Source organism: Oreochromis aureus, linkage group 13 (assembly GCF_013358895.1).
Source record: "Oreochromis aureus strain Israel breed Guangdong linkage group 13, ZZ_aureus, whole genome shotgun sequence".
Classification (NCBI taxonomy): domain Eukaryota; kingdom Metazoa; phylum Chordata; class Actinopteri; order Cichliformes; family Cichlidae; genus Oreochromis; species Oreochromis aureus.
Window position 1 is genome coordinate 23,273,169 of NC_052954.1, and position 27,078 is coordinate 23,300,246.

The 27,078-nt window shown below is 39.2% G+C and overlaps 2 protein-coding genes across 7 annotated transcripts in view; one reads left to right on the plus strand and one right to left on the minus strand.

Moving 5' to 3' along the window:
• Positions 1–525: 525 nt before the first annotated feature.
• LOC120443276 (SPARC-like protein 1) lies at positions 526–23,037 on the minus strand. 5 transcript variants are annotated; one of them, XM_039621575.1, is made up of 10 exons: positions 22,936–23,037; positions 20,158–20,284; positions 7,333–7,409; positions 6,679–6,751; positions 6,207–6,318; positions 5,892–6,010; positions 5,650–5,804; positions 3,575–3,687; positions 2,449–2,543; positions 1,596–1,729 (listed from the first exon to the last, which is right to left on the minus strand). In XM_039621575.1, the coding sequence occupies exons 2-10, from the start codon at positions 20,246–20,248 to the stop codon at positions 1,674–1,676; spliced, it is 891 nt and encodes a 296-aa protein (XP_039477509.1). In that variant the 5' UTR covers positions 20,249–20,284; positions 22,936–23,037; the 3' UTR covers positions 1,596–1,673. The 5 variants fall into 5 exon arrangements, with proteins under 5 accessions (XP_039477508.1, XP_039477509.1, XP_039477510.1 ...); XM_039621576.1 differs by lacking the exons at positions 20,158–20,284; positions 22,936–23,037 and adding exons at positions 7,802–7,880; positions 7,991–8,272; XM_039621574.1 differs by lacking the exons at positions 1,596–1,729; positions 20,158–20,284; positions 22,936–23,037 and adding exons at positions 526–547; positions 7,802–8,272.
• A 32-nt stretch (positions 23,038–23,069) lies between these two features.
• Positions 23,070–27,078, plus strand: part of ccser2a (coiled-coil serine-rich protein 2a) — a 59,010-nt gene continuing 55,001 nt past the window's right edge. Inside the window, exons 1-2 of one of the 2 annotated variants that reach the window (XM_039621570.1) lie at positions 23,070–23,297; positions 23,459–23,649. The gene's annotated coding sequence lies outside the window, so the exon portion shown is untranslated. Of the gene's footprint in view, positions 23,650–27,078 lie in introns of both variants that reach the window. The other variant, XM_039621571.1, reaches the window with a different exon arrangement.

The following is a 27,078-nucleotide window of genomic DNA, read 5'->3' on the forward strand; positions in this document are numbered from 1 at the left end:
CCTTCAGGGGTGGCCCCAGCAGCTCATATTATGTGTTTCGTTTTGGATAAAGAGACTCGTCCCTGGGGAAGAAGGGAGAGAATGAAGAGATGTTTACTGGTGGAAGCTGGGAACTATACTCATTTTTTTTGTTTCCACAAAGTGAACAGCCTGGACCAACAACTCACCGTTCCGCAGGTCACTCACAATTAGCAGATAGTTTCTCTTCTATTCAGTGCAGTTAATCTCTTTGCTTTTGTTCTTTCTTCATGCTTCTTCTCCTCCCAGCTCAGACTTGTTTTTCCGTCTATATGCCAAGGAAAACTGCATCCCTCCAGTGGTCCACTTCATTTAATCAAAAGTTTTGAGTGAAAAATCGGATGGAATGAAAACATCTTGTTTTGATATTTATGATGATGCACTTTACTTTTTGGAAAACATCTACTGCAAGCAGTCTGTAGTCCTCGTTTGCCCCATGTCTGCACTGAATCTGCATCTCATATTGGGTAGCGAAATCTCTCCGCCTTTCTTCATCTCCTTTTCAGTGTCTGTCTTTCTCCTCTTCATCCTTCAGGCATGGTAAATTTAAAGGCTAATTAGTCTAGAGAATCCAGTCATGTCAAAGAGCCCACCCTAGGCCACACACACACACACACACACACACACACACACACACACACACACACACACACACACACACACACACACACACACACACACACCCTCCTATTGATCTAGAAGCACCAACACATACATGTGCAACTTCTCACAGATTTGCACATAAAATAGTGGCAAACAAACAAGATGCAACAAGAGTTTTAGAAGCAGCATGTATTATAAATGGTACACAGGCACAAAAAGTCAGGAAGCTTGCATTATGCAAGTTTTTTTGACCTTAGCAGAGGTCAAGTATTTCAAACATTCCGCATCATGCTCCAAGATGCTATTTACAGGCCTGGCTCCAAAGAAAATGTTTTGCATTTCGCCGTCTCCTCAGTTCCTCCTGCCTTCTCAGCCATCCCCCCCCTCACTCCCCGTTCTCAGTCTTTCCCTCATTTCTGATCCATTTTTTATGCATTACTCCATTACTCTCAACTCCCATTTACAGTGCATTACCTCCTCCCGTCTTTTGCAAACACACTTTGCGGTGCTCTCTCCTTTCTTCAGTCACTTTGCCTTCGCTCTCCTCCATTGCATTATGACACTTTTCACTACTTCTACCTTTCACTCTTTTATTAACTCTTTGTCTCTTTTCTGGTCACGTCTTCCCCCACTAAGTGTTTCTTCTCCCCATGTTTTTTTCCCCATCTACTTTGACATTCTCTGCATATCACACTGTCTGTCTGTGCCATCCTCCTTTTAATTGGTTATCCAAAGCATCCTGTGTAATTTGTCTCCGATATGTGTGTGTGTGTGTGTTTTTTAACAGTTTTACAGATGTCAGCAAATGTAATTAACAACGAATATGATTAGCATTCAGCCTGTCTAGACCTTTAATTGTCCCCTTTGAGCACACATAAAAACCCACGGGCACCCAGCAGACCATCAGATTTCACGACATCATAAATGAAGAGGTAAAATCAATGACTAAGTCAGTGTGTGTAGCGATGTCATCCTTTAATATCAGCTTTAAAATCAAGTAACTGTCATGATATGGCCTGCAAGTTCCTAACAGTACAAAAGAAGTAGACGTGTCAGAGGTAGTTCCTTTTGATTGTAGGACACAACTTCAGAGAACCCATTCTCATCGCTGTGGGTAAAACAAAAATAAAGAATTTAGGTTCTGAAATAGCAGTGACGCAGACAAATAAACCCCCTGCAGACAACTGGCTGTTTTGACAGGAAAAAAGGATAAAATATTTAAAAGAAAATAGCTCTGAAATAATCTGTGTTTGATAGAAAATGTGAGAACTGCAGCTGGTAAACAATGAACCTCAAACTGTCATGCTAGCATTTAATTTATTTATTGTGAATCTGAATCTTCTAAAAAAATCTGCAAGCTGCATTACATTTTTCCAAATTAAAATTCTTCAAATTTAGACATTTAAATTCAAGAAAAAAAAAACTCTCATCTTAACATTTCAGATACAAAGAATGCACATTTAAACCTTAATCATTTAATCTGTCTTATTACTATTCTGGTCCCTCCTCCAGCAGTGGTGGGAGTGATATTTTCTCTCCTGTGCGTGTATTTTGACCATGTTTCAGGCAGTCCACCAGCTTTATGGAAAGGCTTCATGAAAAGCACAATAGTCATAATTTAGATGTAATTTTAGATAAAAACTGGAAGCAGGCTGTAGAATAATTATGGAGCATCTTTGCTCTTCATCAACAGCATAAAACAGAGTTTGCAGATTTTAACTTGGACTTTTGATTACAGATAAAGAAATTTAATCTGTAGTCTAATTAAACCGCTGTGTGTGACTATGATGAATTACGGCAAAATGTAGGTAAGAACTTGTTACTGACACATTAATTGATAGAACCAGGCCTCAGAACGATCCACCAAACATGCTGTCCACTCATTGAGGGTCACCTTCCTGTTCCTGTTACGATCACATGACCTGCAAACATAGCACAGAAGAAAACAGATGATTTACAGAAACACGTCCTATATTCAGTCACATACACAAGGATACAGGGATGTAGTTTATAGTTTAAATATCTATAGGTGTACAAAGGAACTGCACTGGGGCTCTTCAGCAGCCATTGTCTTTCAGTTCACAGTGCAGCATTATCTCTGAAGGGTACTCCTTCAATTTGTGTTAATCCATGGGCAGCGGGAGGCACAGTTGGTAATAAACATTATCATTGCTGGGAATGGCTTGACATTGACACAGCCAGCCCTGCTCCCACAAAACTTGTCATTGCAGACTGGCAGAGAAAAGGGGGGTTGGGTGGGAATACGGATGGGAGAAGAAAAAGGAGATGGAAGGAAGTAAGAATGAGGGAAGAGTGAAAATGAATAACAGGCTGACAGAAAGGGAGGCTGAGGATAAATGCATTTGTATCAGAGATGTGAGAAAAACAGGAAGCACAGATAAGATGAGGAAATGCTTCGGCATGGAGGAGGAGTATGATAATGGAGAGATGGTGTGGTCATGAGATCGAAAGGGAGGAGGATACAGGATTGGCATGGAAATGAATGGATAGATGGCGTGCAGAGAGAACAGCATGGTGGGAGGTGCAGCTTGGTCAGAGCGGGGGCGAATTGCATCTCGGTGTCACATTTTTAACCCTCTGTATTTCTGTAATTAGCCAAACAATAGCATATTGCAAAAGACAGAAGATTTCAATTAGGCCAACACACCTCTTGTGTCACATGAGGTGATGAAATATGGACATAGGAAATAGCAGTGGTCTTGAGTAAGACTTCATCAACTCATTAAAATGGCCATATTTAATATTGTGATACTTATCAAATTGGCCAGATGTTTTACTATCATCGGCTGGCTTCCAGTACATGCATGTAACACACAACTTGTGAGATTAAACAATTGGCCCAATAAACTGGCCAATATTTAATATATTTAAATATCAGACAAGAAAGTTAATCATCATGTGATGCAGCAAGGCCGGTGAAGGCAGGACTGACTGAAAAAATGGTGTAGCACAGTGCTCCAAAGGCATCCTCTTATAATGCAGCTTCTTCAGGTCCCTGCGGCTCAACTTGCCATCTTTATTTCTGTCCAACAGGGTAAATCTTTTCTAAAGATAGAGAGAGAGAAAGCACACTACTCAACTTAATACTTGTTTTTTCTGTTTCTGTGTCATATCACATAAATACAATAAATGCTCCCAGCGATCATGGGTGATGTTAACTAGGAAATTAAGCCTATCCCAATGGTGGTTTTGGTCAAGGACTGTATAAAAAGATGGACAGAGCCATTGTGACATCACACACTAGTTAGTGAAGGTAATTAGAAAGTTAGAAAGAAGGTACTTTTACATTGCATTTTACTTTTCAAACCCTAAAATCCCATGCATCTATGATACATGCTCCGAAAACATAAAAGACACAAAAAGAAACAAATTAATCAATCAATAAACCCAAAAATGCTGTAATTTAACAGAACATTTCTGATAAATCTTACTGAATTTTCCTGTTATTTTAAATACACGAAATGACATGAAAATTCTGGTGAAACAAAAAAAATATAAAATTAAAGGTGATTTAACATGCTGAACAAAAATAACATGAAAAACGTGTAAAAATCTTTCTTATTTTTTTAATTTTTAAAAAATGTGTAAGGGCGTAAAAAGACTGCAAAAATACAGCCCAAAATTTAAAATAATTTCATAAATATCCAGTGTTTATTTAATAGATTAAACTTTTAAATCTTGGTTTAATAGTGTAAATATATATCTAAATATGATTTAACGGAAGTGGTACCAAATGACAGTTTGTTAAGTTTAGTTTCTTTAAATTTTGTTGTGATTTGTTTGTTCTCATTAATCTCATAATGACAGTCTTTACAGTTTTGGAATTTTAATGCAGTTTTATACCACAGAAATTCTCATTAAAGTCTCATAATGATCTATCTATCTCTCTATCTATAAAAATACATAAATTTTATCTATATTTATATATCACAGAAATATATATATATATATATATATATATCTATATATCTATCTATCTATCTATATATATATATATATATATATATATATATATATATATATATATATATATATATATGGTGAATTTATATATATATATATATAGTGTGGTGATATTTTTCTGGTGCCCCAGCTGCCGGAATATTAACTTAAAAAAACCCATATTATTTTATTTTTTAACATTTCATAGTGCCCACTGAAATACCTCAACATCTATGAAATGGATTGCCATTCAAGATGATTTAAATGATTCCTCAACTGTTCATCTGTTGCTTTTGTTTATATAAAAGACCTGTTGTCTTACTCCCATCATCCCATCATAAGACTGTTAGCATGCTACCAAGCTAAACAGGAAATGGAAACACGGTAAATGCTTCACCTGTTCACTCGCACTGTTGCTGTTACAGTGTTACAGTAGGCTGCAGTTCTATTTCTCTCATGCTAGAATCAGCATTGCTGAAAAATCCATAATGCTGGAATTTTATGATGTAACACTATTCCAAAACACTCTATATCTGTTTTTGTATCATAGAAATAATGCATTGAGCTTTCACTTAATTCATTTGAGGCCAGGAGGTCAAGAAAATGCACAGAGGATATTAAGTTATCCCCCTATTCACCATGTTATTGAATAATTTAGTGAATATTGACCAAATACTGTTTATACGCAGTGTCTTAAGAGCCCCTGTCCCAGTCTGTGGACAACCACACCACAAGCAACATAAGAACTTACCACTTATGGTAGGTTGTTAACATCGATCAGTCACCAGACCCATGGAGGGCAGTTTGTATCTAGCACAAAGATGGTGTCTATCATGAAAAACAGCTTTATGTTCAGTGTTTGGTTACAGTGAAAGGGAAAATGATCCCTTTGAGTATTTGCCTTCTGGCTATAGTTTCTTTAGCACTTTATGGAAATTTATTTATTTCCATCAACACTGGCTGAGGTCATCATAGATCATGAATTATGTTTACTACTTCACAGTTATCTTCTTATCCCTGTTAGCCTGCTGAACGGGCTCACTTTAAGTGTGAAGTATGAGTTACTTGTGCCAGCTGTGTCCTCTGGGTGTGGCTCAGGCAGCTCTGGGGCGGGGCAGCAGGTGCGTAGGATTCCCCCATACGACTCAAGAGCAGAAACCAGTCCAGGAGACGATATGGAAACTGGCCTAACTCCTCCTCGGTGCATTTACCCTTGGGGACTGATCATAAGGCACATCAGAGCCAATTTGGAAGACTGTGATACACAGTGGAAACAGTGTGTAAATTCTAATGCTATGCGTGTTTACCCAGACAGGGTCCTGTGTGAGCGAGTCCGGTGCGGCGCCTCTTTCTGCAGGCATCTTTATGAAGCCAACACTCATTCTCATAGGTCTTTCCCACAACACTGCACACTGGTGCCCTCTGCCTGATTCCATGAGCGAGTGCCCACAGACAAAATTCACATGTGAGAATGTAGTGTACAATGTGCCAGATTACTGCTTTATCTTAACATGTCTTTCCAAAAGTTACATATATTTGTGAATCCCATATAAGTATAAACTTCATGTAAAGACAAAAGATTTTAAAGGCTGAAAATGATTAAAGAACCAAATGTTGTTTACCGAGGACAGGACTGAGGACAAACACACTTGGGGATGAGAATTCCGTTTTCTTGAACTACCTGGCACCAAGACCCCACTGGAGTATGGCATTTCAGCAGCTCACAAAGCTTTTCTGAAACAGAAATAGAAAAACAACCTTGTGTTAGCTTAGTTTTTAGTTTTACATCGACACTCACCAGCCATTTTATTAGTTTCAACTTGATATTAGTAGGTTAGGACCCTATTTTGCCTTCAGAATTTCATGAATTTCTGGCTATAGTTTCTTTATGTTAATATATGCTTAATAGCTTTCATCGTGTCTATGTGTATCATGCATCCGTGACAGTTCCTGCCAGTTCTGGATGGTGACTCGAATTATGAACCAGGTATGTGAAAATGTTAATGTATTTTGATCACTTTCTAGTTCTGCACATTTAGAAAAAGAGGAATGTGTATGGGACTTGCATGCAGTCAAATGTGGCATTCCTCTTACCTGGTTTAACTCTGCCAATGTAAGGTCTCAGGCTCTCTTCAGCTTGTCTCTGTTTGCGCTGGGCTCTGCCTCCCTGAAACACACACACAGTTTTCTAATAGACAAAAAAGGCGGGCATATATGTTTTATCTACAGCCAAAATCATTGATGGCAGCACCGAACTCTGGCATAAATTTCCTTTTCATTAAAACCCCCTGGCTCATTTTAAACTAATATTCTGTACCATTAAAAAAGTCAGCTTCTTGGCATCATTGTACTGTAAAGAACACACATCATAAACCCAAAATAAAAATGGGCATCCGTTCTACATCAATCTGCCCTCACACGACACCTCAATCCCATACTGATATTTCCAAACTTTGTAGTCTCAGCCAGGTCCACATCTGCCCCTAAATTCTTCCCAGATCAAATGTGAAACAGGTGACCAAAATATTGGAGCCACATTCCATAACTTGGAAATTCTCTTTTTAACACTTGTGACAAAACAGACTGATGAATGGAACAGAAAAAAAGTCAGGAGAACATAATTTCAAATGTTTTTACTGTGCACTCATTAGTAATATTTACATCGACCATATTTGTTTTGTTGTTTTTGTTTTTTTTAACCATTTTTTTTGTGAAAAGCCAAAATTAGCCAGATTAAGTTAAACATACCTTTACTGTTTGAACACCCAGGAGCAGAAACAAGCTACAAATGATGTTCAGCTTCATGGTTGAGCCACCCAGTGGGGCTGTAAGAGGAAAATGACAAATCGACATATTTTATGTTTCCAGGATCTTCCTTTACATTTCCTCATATTGAGTTAAAATCGAATAGAGATAAATGTTGCAGAAAATGATCAGTTTATCCAGAACTTGCTGCTAATCAGTGCATTTGAATCTAATTGTTCTTTCTGCGGTGCTGTAATTTACTGACTTTTACCCTGTTTCCAGTCATTCTCATAATGTAGCGGGAAACAATGCAGCTCATTGAGTTTTAAGCACCAAAGAAAATGATTTTCCATCAGAGAGGAAGCAGAGGGTTGAATTACACTGAGAGAACATTCAGCTTTCAGTTGAGGAAGTTATTGCAGAATAACAAGTCATTTTCTATCCCCTGACTGCTTGAGGAAAAACATCTTACCAGGGCCTCTGTCACTCCTTCCTTCTGTTGTTATTCCCTCGTTAGCGTTCTCCTTCGTTGCCTTGTTCTGTCTCCTCCTCTGAGGGTGAGTATTTTTGCAGCCGGCTTTATGTTTTCTTTTATTTGATTTAATATCTTTTCTTTGCATTCCCCCCCTTCATCCAGCTCCCCTGCTCTCCTTCTCCTTACCTCTCTGCGTCTCTTTCACATCAGCCCGCTTTTGATTGCAGTGAAGTGAACAGGTATCTGAAGTCAGTATTAGTTTAAGACCATGTGCACTTGAATGTTTTCGTAAAGAAGATCTGAGAGAGAGAGAATTTAGGAAGGTGGAGTAGTTTTCATTGAAGCTGGCACTGGACCACAGGATGATTTACAAGCCAGGGAGACCATATGGTCACACTATTGTCTCAAGCTGAAATTCCCTTTGTGTTTCAGACACACACGCTCACCCACACCCAAAGAGAAAAGAGAGAGAATATATGCAGAAGAAGAATACCTTTAAAAATATGACCGGTCAAACGCAATAACATAGCAAAGGCTGCTCTCTAGTGGTTAGAAAGGAAAACAACAATTTCATTATGTCACCGCCATTAAAAATATACAGGGCTACATGTAAACTGGTTATTTTTATAGATACATATATATTTAAATTAATTATCTGCCTTTTTTTTCGTTTGAACAAGGATCATGATTTGTGAGTTCTTTAAGTTTTAAAATTGCTTTCTGAGTCATTTTCCTCTTAAAATATTTAATGAAACAGTCTCAGGACAAAAGCCTCTTTTACTGAGAAATCACTGAATATTTTAATTTAAGGGAAAGCACAACACAAAAACGTGAATAAGTAAAACGTAGCATAAATGACTAAAACTGTAATTAAAAATGCGTTGTTGTCTTTTGGTTTAGCTTTGGTTTGTGCGGTGGCTCATACCATTTTGCACTAAAGAGAATTCACAAAAGCAACAGTCTGAAGAGATTTATGAAAAAAAGCTGAAAATATTATTTATGTATGATGATTTAATAGCATTTTTGACAAAAGTGTCCATAGTCTGGTAAATTTGACGAGGGCACAGGGGTTTATTCCTTTCTGCAGCCACCTTTCTTGGAAAGCCACTCCTTACCAAAGTATACTTCCCCAAAATGATTTCAAACAGTTTGTTCATTCGGGTTGAGAGCTAACTATTACAGTCCAACAAAATATAAATGCCACAACTTCTGCTTTTACTAAGCTTATAAACTAGCAGCTTTGTTGACGATGACAGAAACTTTACTTACTGTTTACTGTTAAGCTGTCAGTGAGTGCTGGTTGTTTACTGGACTGCCTTTTATTAAAGAAGGTTTGCAGATGACAGCATTATCTACTGGATAATAAACATTGAGTTCATAGAGGGAGGAACTCAACAATCAGCAGTATGGTGCACAGAGAAAAACTGAGTGGTCAAGATCAAGAGAACTAGATGCTGATATCTGGTTTAAGAAAAGCTGATAGAAGACACACACGTCTGTTTACACCAGTAAAGAAAAAGCTTGAAGTCAATATGATAGATAATCTCATCACTTCACTTCTTCACACTGGATAAGGAAGCTCAGAACTGAATATATAAAAGCGTGTCTGGGATGTGTATAGTCCAAGACTGGAAAGCGAATTAAACCCACTCAGCAGACAATTGGCACCAATTATCAAGCCTGAGGTTAAGTCTCTGTTCACAACCCATAAAATGTAAGTTAAGTTAATGTTTGGTTTTGTTTTTTAAATTAACTGGCCACTTTAGCAGGTTAACTGCTTGTTAACAAAATATCTTATAATCATCATATGACATCCTGTTGAAATTCAAACTGAGCATCAGAATGGGGAAGCAAGTTGATTTAAGTGACTTTGAATGTGAAACTGCTGATCTGGTCGGGTTTTCCCATTGCTGGGGTTTACAGAGTGGTCTGAAAAAGAGAAAATACCCACTGAGCAGCAGTTTTGCAGTTGCCACTCTGAGGCGTCTCAATTTCTAATGAAACATTTTGATAGTAGCGTCAGAATTTGGCATAAACAAAATCCTGCCTTCAGCAGGATGTTGTTCAGGCTGCTGTTGGTGGTGTAATGATATATGGCATACTTTCTTGGCACGCTTTAGGCCCCTTAAACACCACCACTACCTCAGTATTGTTGCTGACCACAGCACTGTGCTATGACCACAGTGCACTCATCTTTTGATGGCTGCTTCCAGCAGCTCAATTCGCCATGTCACAAAGCTCAAATCATCTCAAACTGATTTCTTGAACACGAACATGTATTCACTGCACTCAAACGGCCTGCACAGCCCTCCGATCTCAATCCAATAGAGCACATTTGAGATGCGGTGAAACAGCAGATTCAGTTCATGGATGTGCAGCCGACAAATCTGCAGGAAGTTTGTGATGCCGTCACGTCAATATGGATCAAAATGTCTGAGGAATGTTTCCAGTACTGTGTTGAATCCATGCCATAAAGAATTAAAAGAGGTTCTGAGGGCAAGAGGGGGTTTAACTCAGTACTAGCAAGTGGATGTTGAGAGTATACAGGTACAAAGAGAGCCATTTTAACTTGCAGCAGCATTTTTTATTCAGATGAGGCTCTTTATATAAGTAAGACTGTGTTTTAATTGAACCAATAATTAATAAAGGTGTACACTGTTCTACTCTTGCAACCCAGAAAGATAGTACAATTAAAGATTTAAAACATATATCTGAAGACTGATGTGTATTTCTACTTTTTAAAATAATCTTTGTAAACGTCTCCAAAAATCACTGATATTTTTTTAAGCAAACAAATAAAACAACTACAGGCCATCTTTGTTAGTTGCTGTGCAACCGCTGATTTAAGGAACAGATTCTTGAAATCTTTAAACTCTAATTTTTTCCAACTTCCCTTATCTTTGGGGTTTGAATGAAAAAGAGGCATAACTCATAAGATGTAAAACAAGTCATTTATTAACGTATACTTTATCGATCCCCGTGGGGAAATTACTCATTTAACGCATTCACTCAGTGAAGCAATGGGCAGCCACCAATCCAGCGCCCGGGAAGCAGTGTATAGGGCTGTACCATGCTCAGGGGTACCTCAGGGTAGCCGTTCAGTGGATTTGAACCCCCGACCTTCCAATCATGAGGCGACCACTCTACCTACTGAGCTATCTATATATCATCTGGATTTGTAAACCTGATGTATCCTATAATCTGTTTTAGAGCCATTCTTTTTAATCCTTTTGCCACTTGACAGAATATTACTTTAAGAATTATTCATATACATATTTTAACGGCTGACATGAATAAAGCAAAAACTATAAAACAAAATAATTCAATCTTTTTGTTTTGAATGTTTTTAATGGATAAGTGATATGAAAAATACAGAACTGTGGTGAAATGGGGGTGCTTCAATTCAATTCAATTCAGTTTTATTTATACAGCGCCAAATCACAACATCCGTCGCCTCAAGGTGCTTTATATTGTAAGGTAGACCCTACAATAATACATACAGAGAAAAACCCAACAATCATATGACCTCCTATGAGCAAGCACTTTGGTGACAGTGGGAAGGAAAAAAATCCCTCTTAACAGGAAGAAATCTCTGGCAGAACCAGGCTCAGGGAGGGAGACAGAAAGACAGAATAAAAGACTTGTGGTGGAAAATAGCCAGAGATTAATAACACCTGATTCTTCTGTCTTTGATGTTTGACGTATTAATGCAAACTGTATCTTGGCGCTTATTATGCTCATTTTTTTCACACAGTTAGTGAATTTTAGATCGTCAGCAGCTAAACTTTTCCAAGTAGAATAACTGGAAAGACTTTGTACACTATTAGTGATTATTACACATATTGACTTCACATCTAAAAAAATCTCTTTAAAGAAGGCACAGCAGTGTCCACTTGTCCTTTTAAATGGTGAAAAAAGACTTTTACTGTTTTGTCTAATGGCAACTATCATTCCCAGTTACTTGTCAAGGGAGCACTGACGAGGCTGTCCTCCTTCATTCTGAGGGTTGGTGTGAGTTTTCCTCCGCTGAAATGACAATGGGACATATAGACAGTTACCTGGAAAAATCAGGTAATGCCATGTTCTTAAAAAAAATCTGGCCCCTGTTTTATCTGACATTGCAGGGAAAATTGTTGCTCCTGTTATTCAAAGGAGTTTTAAAAAATACATGACTTTCGCCACGCTAGCTTGCGGTGTTGAAACTTTCAGCTACAGTTTCTTCTTTTGCAGGTTTTATGAAATTGACCCACCCACATTTGTGTCCAGGTCAATAATTTGGAACAGAGAAAAGGGGGTAAAGTTTGATTAACTGCTAAATCATACTAATATACTACATATTACGTGAGTTCTTTGAAAGTGTGCGATTTGGCTTTATGGATCAAACATCTCGTTAAAGTTAAGAAGCACTTCACAGTGAATCTGAACAGAAGGCTATTTCAGGTACCAAGGCAATGATGCGCGAAACAACCCATAAGAGACAAATAGTAGAAGTGATAAGCTATTTAGAAATGGTGTTTTCTGTGATTGCTGCCAGTGTTAAACTGCCAGTTGTTCAAGAAAGTAGCACGACTATAAAAACTCGTGTTCTGCTCTTGCTGAAAAACATCAGCTACGTCTAGCCTGCTTGAATGCTGGCAGTCTGTTTCCTTCCCTTGTTGCTGATAAGGGAAACGATTATTTCACATTACAGTGAGGATATGGGAGAAGCTGTTGCCCAGTTGAACAGTAAGTTAGACATGAGGCAGAAATGAAAGGGACTGCATACAAAAAAACATGTTTCTTATGCCCTTTTAAATGTGACGAGGGAACTGTATTTGGAAAAATCCAAGCGATGGACTTATCATCAGAGAGATGGTGTACAAGTTATCTTAGAGAGCTTTATTTTTTAATGCTGGCTGATCAGGGCCTTCGTTGCCTTTCTGAGGCATCTGCAAAAAGGTACAAGCTGTGTGGCTTGTCAGTACTTGGTCTTCATCCCTCTTTTCTTACCTAAAAGGATGTCCTAAACGTTGGAGGAGGAGGTACAGATGGCTATTTCCAGAGTGCCGCCTGGGATTCTTTCTATCTTGGGGTGTGGAATGCACAGACGATCTTAAGTATGTGGAGGAAGCTCCTGGTGTGGACCCTTCAGATATACTCCTGTCCATTCAGATTTGTAAGCTCCTAGGCTGCTTTAAGACAGTTTACTGTGGTATTCTGTGGATTCGATGAAGGTAGAAATGTCCTAAAATATTAGATTTTTATTACTGTAATGTCTGTAGTGTATTTATTGGTGTGTTTTATTTTGTTTTTTTATTAATTACAGAACAAATGCATCTGCTGATGTTCGTGCAAAATTGCCATCTTCGTCCTCCTCCACTGTCACCTCGGACAACATGAGCTCACCAACCTTTTGTTCAGCCACTGCCATTATGTGGGCTGACTCATTTCGGGTTCCCTGGGGCCAAATACCAAGTGAATTATGCCGTGCAGTAGCAAATGGGAGTAGACTTCTCAGCCCCGATCACTGGAAAATGATTTGCGTCCTTGTCGATGAAATTAGGTAACGAAGCAAAGCAAAGCACAGTGCTGTGCTGCTGCTCACAAAATTGTCAAACAGTATTGAAAGAGCTTTTCTGAGTAAGCCAGTTTATGCTCGATTGATGAAATTGCACGCCACTCCCTTCAAAAAGAAATAAAAACTCGTTTTGAGCATCTTAATAGAAACAACACTGCATGTGCAGAGAGCAACAGAATGTGGATGTACATAATGACAGTCTGAGTTCCCACTTGGTAAGAATGATGCTGTACTAGAGAAAGAAAGACAAGCTTTAGAGAATTGAGACAAGTCCTGCAAAACAAGTGGCACTGATATTAGGTAGGTTTGTACCTTGGTGAAGGATACAATGACCAACAAAATCCTACCAGAGATGTCAAAGCAAATGACTACACTGCACTACAAAATCTTATTCAAGTAATTTCAGGGTTAACCTTGAGTTTTCTGTACTGCAAAAGTGGATGTGATCACTATGGTAACTCACATTACGAGGTTCCAAATTGTAGATCAACAGGTATGAAGTCACTGCTTACTGAACAATCAGTTCTCTGGAAAACAGTGTCAGCGAGCCCCAGTGTTGCTCACAGATTGAGCAGGAGTCCACATGCCACAAGGCTAAATGGTTTAGCCTGAGGCCCTTTTCTGTGTTCCCTTCCCCACTCTTTCCCTACCTTCCTGTCTTCTCTACACTATGCTATCTGAAAAAGGCAGAAAATAACAAAAAAATTATACTTGAAAAAAGAAAATACTCGTAAAATTTGAAGTACTGAATCAACTTCTTTACTCAATCAAAAGCAAAAAAGTACAGGCTCTGAAATGTACTCGGAGTAAGAAAGTAAAAACTAGCTCACTGAAGGACAATTCTACTGAGTCCTGTGCCATTTTAATATAATAATAAAATATTATTAGTAGATAAGAATACAAATGTCATCCGAATCTAATTTTTTAATTCTAATGAATGTGCTCTGCTTGAATCTGTTACACAAGCAGTGAAAGAGAATTTTAAATAAATAAATAAATACATAAATGTTTTCAATTTTATCTGATCTTTGGTTGATTTCACAACAAAGGACTCAAATTAAGTTCTTCTGGATTTTGGCCAGCATACGTTCAACTGAGGCTTGGTGGAATTTGAATGGATGTATTTTATTCGGGACGTCCTATCTGTGGTGTTTTATGGCTCGGTACACACTCACATATTAGATTTGCAGGGACAGGGATGGATCACACCCACAGGTCTCTGTCTTTCCTTGATTTCTATATTCATTTCATTGACTTCATCTGTGACTGGCATGTATCCACTCTGTGTGGCGTTGCTAGCTATTTAATAGGTGTTAGCTCACTAGACTGAGACCAAGCTAGAAGTTTCCTTAGCAGTTAAACTAATCCAAAACCTAAATTAATTTAACAATACAGAGTTAAAGTCCACTGAGTGTAACAGTCCATGTTTAGCTTAGAGGTTTGTGAGAAAAAACTCAAAGTGATTCCCAGCCAAACCAAGTCCAGCCACTGATATCTCCGTCTTGGCTCGCAGCTCCAGTAAGCGGGAAACCTTGCCTTCATTTTTGTACAATTGGAGAAGGTGGAGCCAGATCATCCATCTCTTAGACAGTCATTGGTTTAAGACTGTCCTGCTGTCAGTCTGAGTAAGTGCAGTTGACAAGATAAGACAGAGGCAGTACACCTAAAGTTATTACTTATATTTGAGTTGGTGCTTGTATTTATTGCTTGTAAAGCAGCAACTTGTTATTAAGTTAGATTTCAGCTGCCAGGCGGAAAAAGATGTTCTTATTACTTCACTGTCAGTGCCATGCCAGTTAGACTCCAAACAGCACTGGTGTTTTGTTTAAAAGACAAGCTCTATACCTGTATAAATTATCTGTTTATTTTGTTTTTGACTGTGTAACATATATTTTTAAGAGCAATGCCCTTTTTCGTTATTTTTGCACCATTATTAAATTCCCTGTTTCTTATCTGATGGTTGTTTTGTGTGACTTTCCGGTCATGGGCAGCTAAATAGTTTTAATTAGATTTACTGGAAATTTTTTATGCAGTATTAGTCATTGCTGCATATAATGGCTTCTTTTCTTATCTGAAAAATCATTTGAAAGAGGGCACAGCAGTAACTTTAAACATCCATCCATCCATCCATCCATCTTCTTCCGCTTTATCCGGGGCCGGGTCGCGGGGGCAGCAGCCTAAGCAGAGAAGCCCAGACCTCCCTCTCCCAAGCCACCTCCTCCGGCTTATCTGGGGGAACACCAAGGCGTTCCCAGGCCAGCCGAGAGATATAATCTCTCCAGCGTGTCCTGGGTCTGCCCCGGGGCCTCCTCCCGGTGGGACATGCCCGGAACACCTCACCTGGGAGGCGCCCAGGAGGCATCCTTGTCAGATGCCCGAACCACCTCAGCTGGCTCCTTTCGATGTGGAGGAGCAGCGGCTCTACTCTGAGCCCCTCCCAGATGGCTGAACTTCTCACCCTATCTCTAAGGGAGAGGCCAGACACCCTTCGGAGGAAGCTCATTTCCGCCGCTTGTATCCGCGATCTCGTTCTTTCGGTCACTACCCACAGCTTGTGGCCATAGGTGAGGGTAGGGACATGGATCGACCGGTAAATTGAGAGCTTCGCTTTTACACTCAGCTCCCTCTTCACCACGACGGACCGGTGCAGCGTCCGCATCACTGCGGCCGCAGCACCAATCCGTCTGTCGATCTCCGGCTCCCTTCTCCCATCACTTGCAAACAAGACCCCAAGATACTTGAACTCCTCTTGGAGTCTGAACTTGGGGCAGGAGCTCATCCCCGACTCAACTGACCCTCTCCGTGAATCGCTACCTTATTGTGGTGGAGGGGTTTGTGTGTCCCAGGGATCCCAGGGGCTATGTTGTCTGGGGGCTTTTGCCCCCTGGTAGGGTCTCCCATGGCAAATTGGTCCTGGGTGAGGGACCAGACAAAGAGCGATTCAGAAGACCCTTATGAGAAAAACATCGAGGGGACAGTTTACCCTGCCCGGGATAGGGTTACCGGGGCCCCGCCCTGAAGCCAGGCCCGGGGAGGGTGCCCGAGGATGAGCGTCTGGTGGCCGGGCCTTAATCCATGGGGCCCGGCCGGGCACAGCCCGAAAAGGGGGCATGGGCCCAGTCTCCCGCAGGCCCACCACCCGCAGGAGGCGCCGTAGGGGTCGGGTGCATTGTGTGCCAAAGTGACTTGATTTGTTTTACCTGTGTAACTTCCACTTTTTAAGAATAATATCCTTTGTTCTTTTTTTGTACCTTTACTGTGCCCTCTGTTCCTTCTCAGGTCATTTTGTGTGAATTTCAGACCCTCAGCAACTTTAAATGGATAGACACAAAAGCCATAATCTTGAAGAGAGCAACAAGAATGTGATGTTTTGGGGGGTGGGAGTGTCCTTGACAGAGGTGTGTCACAGCAGGATGTTGTACCGATGCACACAACTGGGAGCCCCTAACTCATTAAACTTGGGAAGTATAAACCAAGACAGTGGTTTATACTCAGACACTCATGAGTTAACAGGACCAAAACATTTGTATAGAATATTTATCTATTTTTCAGTCTGTCTGTTTATCATGTTTGCACATGTTCCTGATACACAAAATCAAAAATCATTAAGGAACATATGTTTGATATATACTGAAGGCATGCCAATGAAATAAACTCAATTTGACCGGATTCTATTAAATTTAACATTTTAATATTTTATATTGTCTTTACATAATAAAATTATAACTTGTATAGGAGCACCTTTGCACTTTACTAAAAACACTTTAACTAGCACTTTATTTAGCATCACACTTTAAGCATAGATTTGCACATCAATAACATCTGTACACAAGAGGTTTCATTATTTATTAAATATTTATTGAGTATTTTAATAATTAGCAGGTAGCCTTTTGTTCCAGGTCCTGCACAGCTGCTCCTCATCAAGAAGTGTGGTAGTTTTCTGTGAGGAGGAAAGAATTGTTACTGGGAGCAAATAAGGTCTACTATTAAGGTAAAGTTAGGCAAATGTGTTTGCAAAGTCCAGAGGTAAAGGTTGGTGCAAAAAGTTGCTGTCGAGATGTGATTACTCACCTGTTTTTTCTGTGTCCTCTCAAGGGTGCTTGGGCAAATGTTTCTCTAGAGGTCCAGACAACATTTAAAGGTTCCGGGAGAGGCCATGGGTTAAGGGAGTGTGGGAAATCTCTGTGCACTGGGCTTTTGGTAAAATGTAAAATATTTAATCATATGAAAATGGTACAATGTATGTATATATTTATTTATTAAAATGGTGTATTGTAGAATGTTGGTGGAAGGTTGGAATTTGGAAAAACTCACCTGACAGTAAAATAATGGTTTAGTCCTTAACAGCTGAGAAGGCTGATAATTGTCATTAAATAGGAGAGTGACTGTTTGTGCTGTGAGAAGGCTTGACATGCCGGTGACTGTCATGGCCTATATGTGGACAAATAAATGCCTCTTGCTTCTGCCATACTGTGTCTTGGTCTTTCTCTCTGTAAATCCAGCTGCAAACGGCTGCCCTGTTACATTAACTGATGCCAGCATTTTGAGCCTGCATATTTTGAGTGTAGCCTAATTTTAAAAGAATCAGTTCAGTTCAGAATTCTATAATATATAGTTTTAATTTCAAAAAACATGTTTAAAAGGTATTGGCATTGTGTTTTCAGCAGAAACAGGCGCTGGATGCTCAGCACTAAAGGTGAGGCCATGTTTGAGGGCATGTACCTTCCTGCACTTTTTGCAGCCTTGTACGTATTTAACTTTGAATACCAGGAGGAGATGGCATCCACCTTTGAGTTCATTCAAATGTGAAGTTTGGATTTTAACACCCTCAAAACCTTCCATTTAGATTCTGACTAAAGTAAAAAATATGTTCTGTTAGGAAAAGTGTTTTTCTTTTTCCAGGCACCTTGTAGGCAGTAATCCAGAGAGAGGATTGAAGGCCTCATAGGAAAAAGGACCTTTAAACATGCTAGCTGACTTTGCCAGTAAATCCACGTGTCCACTCTACTGTGTAAACTAATGGATAAACAAATACGTTTTTTTGAAAAGAAAAAGCAGTCACGTACTTTAGTTTCATTTTCCTTTGAAGATATTTAACAGTAAACGGTTACTGTGTCACAAAACAACATTAAAAACAAAACCTAAAAACACCAAATGCATTTACCAGCTCCGTGCTCATTATCAAGTTAGTAGGAAGTAACTATTTAACTGTATCCATAAGGCCTTTAAATGTACGCAGCGTCCTTATATCTAACGTCTAGCTTCTTTCTCTAGATTCATTTTCACAGTCTAGAACGTTTGTTCACCCGACAGACAGGTATGTACACTTGTCTGACAAAAAAATCAGATATAAACTGGATTCTGCTTCAGCTTCTCAGTGCAAAGATTGCAAAAAGTGTGTGAATGCTGCTGGAGCTAAAGTTGGTTGGTGTCATGTGTTCTGCCTCATGCATTCTTGAAGCTCCCTTAACTAAACCCGACAGTGTTTCCAGTAGTGGGAGAATGTCTGAAGCAGACACACGTTGTGCTACACGTGACAAAAGAAAACTTCAGACAATATCCTGAACTGACTCTCCTGACAGTGGCCAAAATTCTTGTGCGAAAATGGTTTAACTCTGTAATCTGTCTGTCTGCCATGCTTCTATCTCTCAATCATCCCTTTGTCTGTCTGTCATAGAAATAGTGAGACAGGGTTGATTGCGAGACAGAATAAAAAGGTAGAGAGACATGACAGAGAGGCAGAATGGAAAGTAAGCAAAAAGTTTAATTTGCTGTTCACAGACAAAGAGCAATGAAGCGCTATACAACAAAATAGACTAAAATAAATTTTTAAAAATAGCATGAATCACAAGAAAAATACAATAAAGTACAGTTAATAGCAGTATAAAAATATTAAAAGCAATTTAAGGCACATAATAGAAGAATTAAAGTAAATAGCAATAAGACTCTCAATAGAAGGCCTGTCTTTTTTTTAAGATATCAGAGAGAGCAAGCAGTATAGTATAAGATACATTAAATACTCTAGAGTATGTCTATTTAGGGCTCAACGATTTCTAATTTTGGGAACCATTATAAAGAATGTAAAATAGAAGTAATTTGAGCTTGCTTACTAGAATGTGTCAATAGTCAGAAGCCATCAGCAATTTAAAAAAAGTAATTTAAATGAAAGAAACAAGAATGGGAAATACATTTTACATCTGAGTCAAAGCTCAGAGAGGAATCAAATATCCCCTCTGGGCTAAGTTCAACATTCAAGATTTCAAATACTGAACTTATTAGATGGACAAAAGAACATTTGGAACCAAAATAAGAGTTTATAATGCTGAAGGACTCTTTAGTAGTAGTAGTAGTGTTTGATATATGTTCAGCAAGAATGTTGACACGCCTGATTATCATAATTCTGCCTACTTTTAACGGTAGAAAATTAAAGTCCAAGGGAAAATATGCATCAGAACCAGGTTGCTTATATATTATAATACCATACAATAGGTGAATTTCTAGAATTTTGATTATAATCAGCTTGATGGACTAACTAGAGGCTGAAAAAGTCAACTGACACAAAAATGTCTATTTTTAAAAGTTTTTGGCAGTTCAACCTCCTCAACTAGAAATCTGTGGTGCAGAGAAAAATGAAAAGTGTGTTGAATGTAGTTTTAAGAAATCTGAGACGTTGTTCTCATGCTTCTCAGAGAGAAGCATAAAATCTAGTTCCTCTTGACAGAATAGGTCATTCAAAATTAGGAACTTCTTCGCAGTAAAGTAGGCATTAATCACCAACAAATCACTGTTATTTTACCAGAGAGCCACTGGGGTGGTTGTAGAAGGAAGGACTCAGACAGAATCCAGATGGAGAAGTGAGCTGTGCAGCAAATCAGGGTTCCTGCCATGATGAGCAGAAGCTTTCCACACTTTTAGATGTCAGCCTGGAGAGAAAATAGAAGCATAGGCACTAGTTATAGACCAAAAAATTCAGGGAAAAATACCTGTTATTAGAACAGCGGCGAAGCCCAAAAGTCTCTAAAGTCTCTCTGAAGGCAGTGAAATGGTTTGAGGAAAATGGCCCTCATCCCCCAGTTCCTGCAGTGGGCTCTCCATAGTGAAGGTGTTATTCTAAAATTATGGTGTCATAGCTATTACAGAGACCCGAATTCCAGCATTGTACTCCATCTGCCAGCTGCTTAGCTTTCTAAAGAGACACTGTCTCAGCCTGCATGAGCAGCAATTTAATTGCAAACTTTTTTTTTTAGCCCTGATTAGTGCTGTTGATTCTGCATTGCAGCAGTGTTCACAGTGGGTGATTTATGTTGCTTAAGCAGTTTATGTAGTTTTTCCGGTACAGATCTGCTGAGCTTTAGTAAGCCTCTTTGATTGCTGAGATCAATAAGCCCTGCGCACTTTTCAGAGTCCAAGAAATAGTTAATTAAATTGTTTAATCTCCATGTCATTTGAAAGATTTTATCTGTATGTGTCAAAAAAAGCAAAACAACATCTGTTTTTAAAATTCTCAATTAGAAGAACACATTTATGTGAAGAAAAAAGAAATGAAATAAACCCTTCAAATAGCTTTTATTGTTTTGCATTACCTTTATTTGTATTCATTTAAATACAAGCAGAAACATAAGATAATAATTAATATTTCATTTTAGATGAAAGCTTGGAGATATGCATAATTTTATAGTCATACCGCTTCCTCTAAAAACTGCATCCATGATTTATTTTCTTAGGGCGTCAGGGTCTAGTAACATCAAAACAAGCTGAGGAAGGCTTTCATTCCTGACATGTAACTTACTTATAAAGTTATTTATGGTTGTCTAACATTTATTACAGTGAAAAAGAACAATAGAAGTATTTTTCTTGGAATTTGATGAACAGTTGTCTTTAATGTGCATGGATTTTGACTAACTAGCTATTGTTGGTATTCTGTAAATTTTAACCGCACAGCTGTTGGAAAGAACTTTGTTGTATTCTGGATAAATAAGGACTGGTGGATGACAAATGTGATGAAGCCCACTCATAATGCTGCATTTGATCATCTTCAAGATTCTAAATGTATCTAAAATTAAGGCTGATGATGCTCACTCTGATCATCTTTGTGTTTGCTCAAACAATTAAAATGTGTACCACCATAAACACCCACTATGTTCTTTATCTTAACTTTCATTTTCGGATCCACATTACCTTGGGTTTCAGGTAATGACCTTTAACCTTTAGTTTATTTGAGTTCACATCATACAAATGTGGATGTAGTCTCATGTAAGAAAAACTGTTTCACTTTCTGGCTTGCATTCTGATTTTTCAGTTTCCACTACTTAACTGTGATAATGGAACAAGTTGACATGGTAAATAGCAAATGGACTGGTTGTTAAATAGTGCTTTGCTACTCCACCTGAGCCCTCAAAGCACATTGACACTTGAGTGTGCTAAATTGTGTTGCATGTCTTTATCCAGAGTGTTACTAAGGCAGGCCAAGCTTTTACATAGTTTAGGGAACGTCAGCTGTTGAATAATGAACCCAGACATTAGGTTATCAGGTACACCTTGCTAGGTTGGACACTGTGTTGCCTTTTAAACTGCTTCAGTTCATGGTAATATAGATTCAGTAAAGTCCATTAGAGTTCAAAGGAAGTCATGTGAGTGAGTGAACTCACTGTCATGTTCAAGAAATCAGTTTGAGATTATTTAAGCTTTGTACACTGATAAGACCACAGTTAGTTCACTGTGGTTATAAAGGGATGGACATGGTCAGCAACATTACTCAGGCAGGCTGTTGTTTAAATGATGCTCACTTGTTACTAAGAGGCCCAACGTGTGCCAAAAAATATAAAAAATATCTCCACACATTACACCACCATCACCGTACCCGAATCTTGCAGAAGAAATGTGGTCTTCTGCTCCTGCTTCAAGGTTTAATGCATTGTGCATTCAGAGAGGTTCTTCTGCATTCGTTGTAACAAGTAGTTATTCAAGTAATCGTTGCATCAGTTTGAATCATTTCTCAGTTTTCTCAGAGGCAGAATTACTTTAAGAGATTAGCGGTACATTTTATTAAGAAAAAAGAAAGAGTAAAATCGCAAATTTTGCACGTCCACTCAGCTCCCTGTAAGTTTAACACTTAAGATTCAGTTTGTCTTGCCAACTGGTAAAAATACACTTAACACTATTTCCCTTTCAGAATGGAGATTCTAAACAAAAGGGGGGTCTTTAAAGGCCCAAACCCTCAAAACAAAGTTAAAAAAAAAATAATCTTTTTACCCAGAAGAGTTCAAGGAGTAACAAACCCGGGCCGTTAGAATAAACTAGTATAACCCCGGCTTCTAGTCAAAAAAACATATTAGGGCTACAAGTGGATAGTAATAGACAGGATATAATAGTGTGCAAACGTAGTATGCTTTGTGGCTAGTAAGTTAGCGTCCACAGATTTAGCACAGCTCTGCACGCTCAGCTATGGGTAATTATAGTCTGACGTCACACGTGCGGCTACAAGCTGTAGTTTACTTTTTATTTGAAAGCTTACAACTTAATATAAATTCACAAGAGCGAATTAAAGAAATGCCAGAGACAGAAATGGCCTCACAGGACTTCGGTAACACTTAGCAAACACAGATGTAACCCAAGCTTGCAGATTAGCGTGCAAAGTCCCAGGTGACATCTACACGCTCCGCCCCCTCGAAAGCGAGGGGAGGATGTCGGAATGAGAAGTCGCTTTGGGGGGACTCCGTCTGTACTCTGAACCGTGCGGGGGGTTCCTCCTGTGGTTAAGCCCAGGTATTGCTTCGTGTGAGGATTTCTTTCGGTCCACATGGCCGTGTTGTCGTTAAAGCTCGCCTGCCGCTTTACGGACAACCCGTTTTCAGTGTCGGTATCATCAGTTGGTCGATGTTTGCTGTCAGTGTAACTCACGGATAGTGGTACAGTTGCTTTGGGCTGTTTTTAACGGTATGCTGGAAATACTTCAGAGAAAGACGAGTTATTTTATTTATTTATATATAAGCTCTCTTCAAGCACTTTTTGTAAGCTTGCCGATTTGTTTGGTACAAATAAGTCTTTGTGATGCATCGGCTGTAGCGATAACCGTTGAACTTGTGTAATGATTACAGGCTACGGGCTAGCCTTAACTTCACCAGTGCATCTCCGCGGTGAGCTAGTTTCAAACGCAAACTGTAGGACTTGCTACCTCTGCTCGGCCGCTCACTTTGTAACATCATGTTGTTTATAAGACAACGAACAAGTGGACGGTTCCCTCAACCAACCATGGGGCTATAAACACGCTTGTAACGGCATCATTTAGGTAAGTCTAATGACAGTCCAATGGACAGTCCGTATTAGCTTACACAAGTCTTGTTTTAGCTGTGAAATGACATGACAACAATAGAAACTGTTTCCAGTATGTGTGCCTACAGAGCCCTTATTTGCAAAGATGTGAATTGGTCTTCATCTGTGAGGCAGAAGAGGCCATGCTTTCCAACAACACCCTCCACAGTCATAACATGCCGTGAAAGAGTCACTGTACCGTGAATAAGGATGATAAGACCTTTGTGTACCATAGGAATGTTCCTTATTACATAATACAAACAGAAATTGGAAATTTTAGCTACTCTGGAGCACTGCTGCTTGACGTGTCTCACAGCCTGTTGGGTGCCTAAATAGTTAATGCTTAAAGGGAAATCTGGCTTCCTTGAGATTTACCATTGAGATACCTTGCTCATGGACATGCTAGGATTAGACTCATAGATGATCTTAAAGTTACATGCAGCAGACAAGGGTGTAAATTCAAGCAGGGTTTTTATAAGCTACCGTGCAGTGGAGCCTTCAAATTCATATTTTTATACCTCGACTGTAGTTGCTGACATTTCAAGTCTTTACCATGAGGTGTGTGTGTGTGTGTGTCTGTGCCATTTTAGGCTGTGATCTATAACAGGCCAGACAGTGTAAAGCACCGTGGCATCAGCGCCAGTACACATTAGGATAAGGCGTGACCGATTGCCCTTAGTGTAAGTGAGATGAACATCAGTCTGGTTTGCCCGGTGTTAGGGTGGGGTCACGCACACACAAACACGAACGCACATGCTGATCCATGAGTGTGTACGTTGGACACCTGTTGGCTAAGATCCTGGAGCGCCACCTTGGCTGAGGGTGTGTTTACAATCTGATTCCACTCTACAACAGCTGAACGTCTGCTGAAGAGTGGACCACCCAAACTGCTGTGTCTCTTTGGTCTGCCTTAACTGTCAGTGTCAGTGTATTTTGTAATGTGGCTGTTTGTGAAATCACACATTTGTCCCACTACCCTGGGAGTAACAGTCATTCCAAGACACCATAGCGCTCTTGAAGTGCAACCTTGAGGGTGACAGGATCGTAAAATGCTGAAAAATCACTGTGTACAGCACAGATAAGTGTTATTTATACAGTAATACCAGAAATCACAGGTGCAGGATGAAGACGTAAGCGTTAAGCAAGATGAGCCTTACACAACTCTTTATACTTTAAGACACGAGCTGTTTCCAGTCCTGTCTGCTGTGGGTGTTATACTTAGTCCACATCTCTGGTTTTCTGACATTTATGCTCAACCACATTGACTATTGGTTGTGGTTTTGTGCAGGTTTTCATATGTGTTCCTCATAGAGCCAAGGAACTTGATTTGACTTTGACTTTTCTCTGATCCTCTTTGCCCTCTTCTCTCGCTGTATGTGGCCTGTCATTAGAGCTATACTTAGCCACGCTTATCAGTTCTGTTATTCCCTCGGTAAGACTGCAGATGTTTACAGGATTGGAATAGCTCCATACGTAGTAAAGTGTTGACACAGAATCTCTGATGGATAAACACAGAGTCCTTGGAGTTAAAGTGTCCTTCAAAGATCAGCAAGGCCCTTTTAGGCATCTTTAGGGAAAGCCTTTGAAAGTATGAAAAGATAATGTCGAAATACTGAGAGAAGAAGAATGAACGATCATATGGCTGAGTTGGGAGATAAATCATAATTTTGCATGCACTAGAAGGTAATGTGCCGGAAATTTCTTGTTGTAAGCTTGTGTAGGTTGATATTTTCTCTTCTATAAAGCATCAGTAAATAAAATCAGTTAAGTGTTTGGGAGTGGTTCAGTTGGTTGAAGAGCCCTTGTGTTCTTTTTCTCCAAATATTGTATTTAACCAGGTATAATTATGAACACAGTGCAGGGCGTTGACAGCAGATGTGTGTAATTGCTGGCTGGATGATGTCATATTATTAAGATATTGACTTAAAACGGAAGTGGCATGTTTTACAGTGGACAGATCCATGTGGCATATGTGGAAAAGCACAGGCTGTGTAGAGTGGTCAGTTCATGTGTTTCAGTGAGTCAGTGTGACAAAGTCCCATTGCTTTCTATGAAATAAAAACAAAACAAAAAAATTGTTATAACTTTTAACCTACTAAATGTGTATGCTGTACATTCATTAGAGGTTTAACAAAACACAAAATATGCTGTTTGGTTTATAGCATGATCCTGGTGTCAGGATGGCAGAGAAAACAACAGAAGTGCATAAATTAACATTTCTGGTGTTTATCTTTGGAATAATATCAAAGTTTATGGAAAATCAGCATCGAAAAAATAGTTAACCAGCTTTCTAAGCTTGTTTTTTTTAAGCATATTAGGTATTTGTCTCTGTTGACATGTGCTACTTTCATATACAGTCCCCCTCAAAAGTCCTGCTGACCTGTGTACTGCCAAGTACAATAATTACTGTATAAATAGTAATAAAAAAAAATCTAATCATGTATTCATGGCTAGCTGAAATGGTTAAAAAGCCACCTTCAAAACTACATAAATTATTGCTAAATTTTGCTCATTTGATTATGTGGGACGCATGAGTAACTTTTAACAGAATAGTTCCTGGAAAAAAATGAGCTCGTGTGTGAGCCATGGAAAAGTGAGTGACAAACTGAACCACATGAATAACAAACAAATCAGAATCTGAATATTTGAATGAATTGTGCATGGATTGTATGGCCTTCCTTTAGTTACTCTCAGTTTGGCATGGGGTGATATAATCTAATTTAACTTTCACTACAACAGGTCGTGCGATCACTCTCCTTCAAACTCTTAAGTCTCCTTCGGTAATCCTTCATGGCTTTGAGTCATGTGATATAGAGTGGTTATGTCCCCAGGATCAGACACCGGCCATGTGCTGAGGATTGTGGACTCTGTTATGAGGTTGAACATTTGCTCTCTGCCTGCCTCCACAATCACTGCTGAGTCATTCTCAATTACCATATGGGACTGGCTGTAATTTGCAAGCATCTGCTGAAAATGGGTGTTATTCTCAGACACGATGGCTTATTTCCAGAGTGGTGCCCATTTCATGAAAGCTGCCCGAGTGTTTCTGTACTCATGTTACTGCACCAGTTTCATTTGGCACATCGTCCCTTTTTAGCCTTTCAGCAGTGCCGTATCATGTCACTCTTAAACTTTTATTTCCCTAGGGAAACTTTCACTTTATAAGTAGTATTATTTTACATAGTGCATTTCCTTTTCTGGATCTGATGGTTGTGTAATTGTGAGATTTGACTCATTACTCATACCCTCCTTAAAGGGAAAAAGAAATGCAGTTCCAAATGTCAGCCTTGGCAATTACCTGCACAGACATGAATGTGATATTCAGATACTCTTGTTTGCGTGGCAGGCTCAGCCGCAATAGCATCATCTTACTTGAGCAGATAATGGATTTCATTGTGCTATGGTG

Excerpts from the sequence above, each read along its gene's own strand:
- LOC120443276 (XM_039621573.1), bottom strand. The coding sequence starts at position 7,949 with ATGCAAAGAAAAGATATTAAATCAAATAAAAGAAAACATAAAGCCGGC. Across the intron at positions 6,319-6,678 it reads CATTGGCAGAGTTAAACCAG|AAAAGCTTTGTGAGCTGCTG; the intron begins GTAAGAGGAATG and ends TTTCTGTTTCAG. Across the intron at positions 5,805-5,891 it reads TCACACAGGACCCTGTCTGG|TCCCCAAGGGTAAATGCACC; the intron begins GTAAACACGCAT and ends CCTTATGATCAG.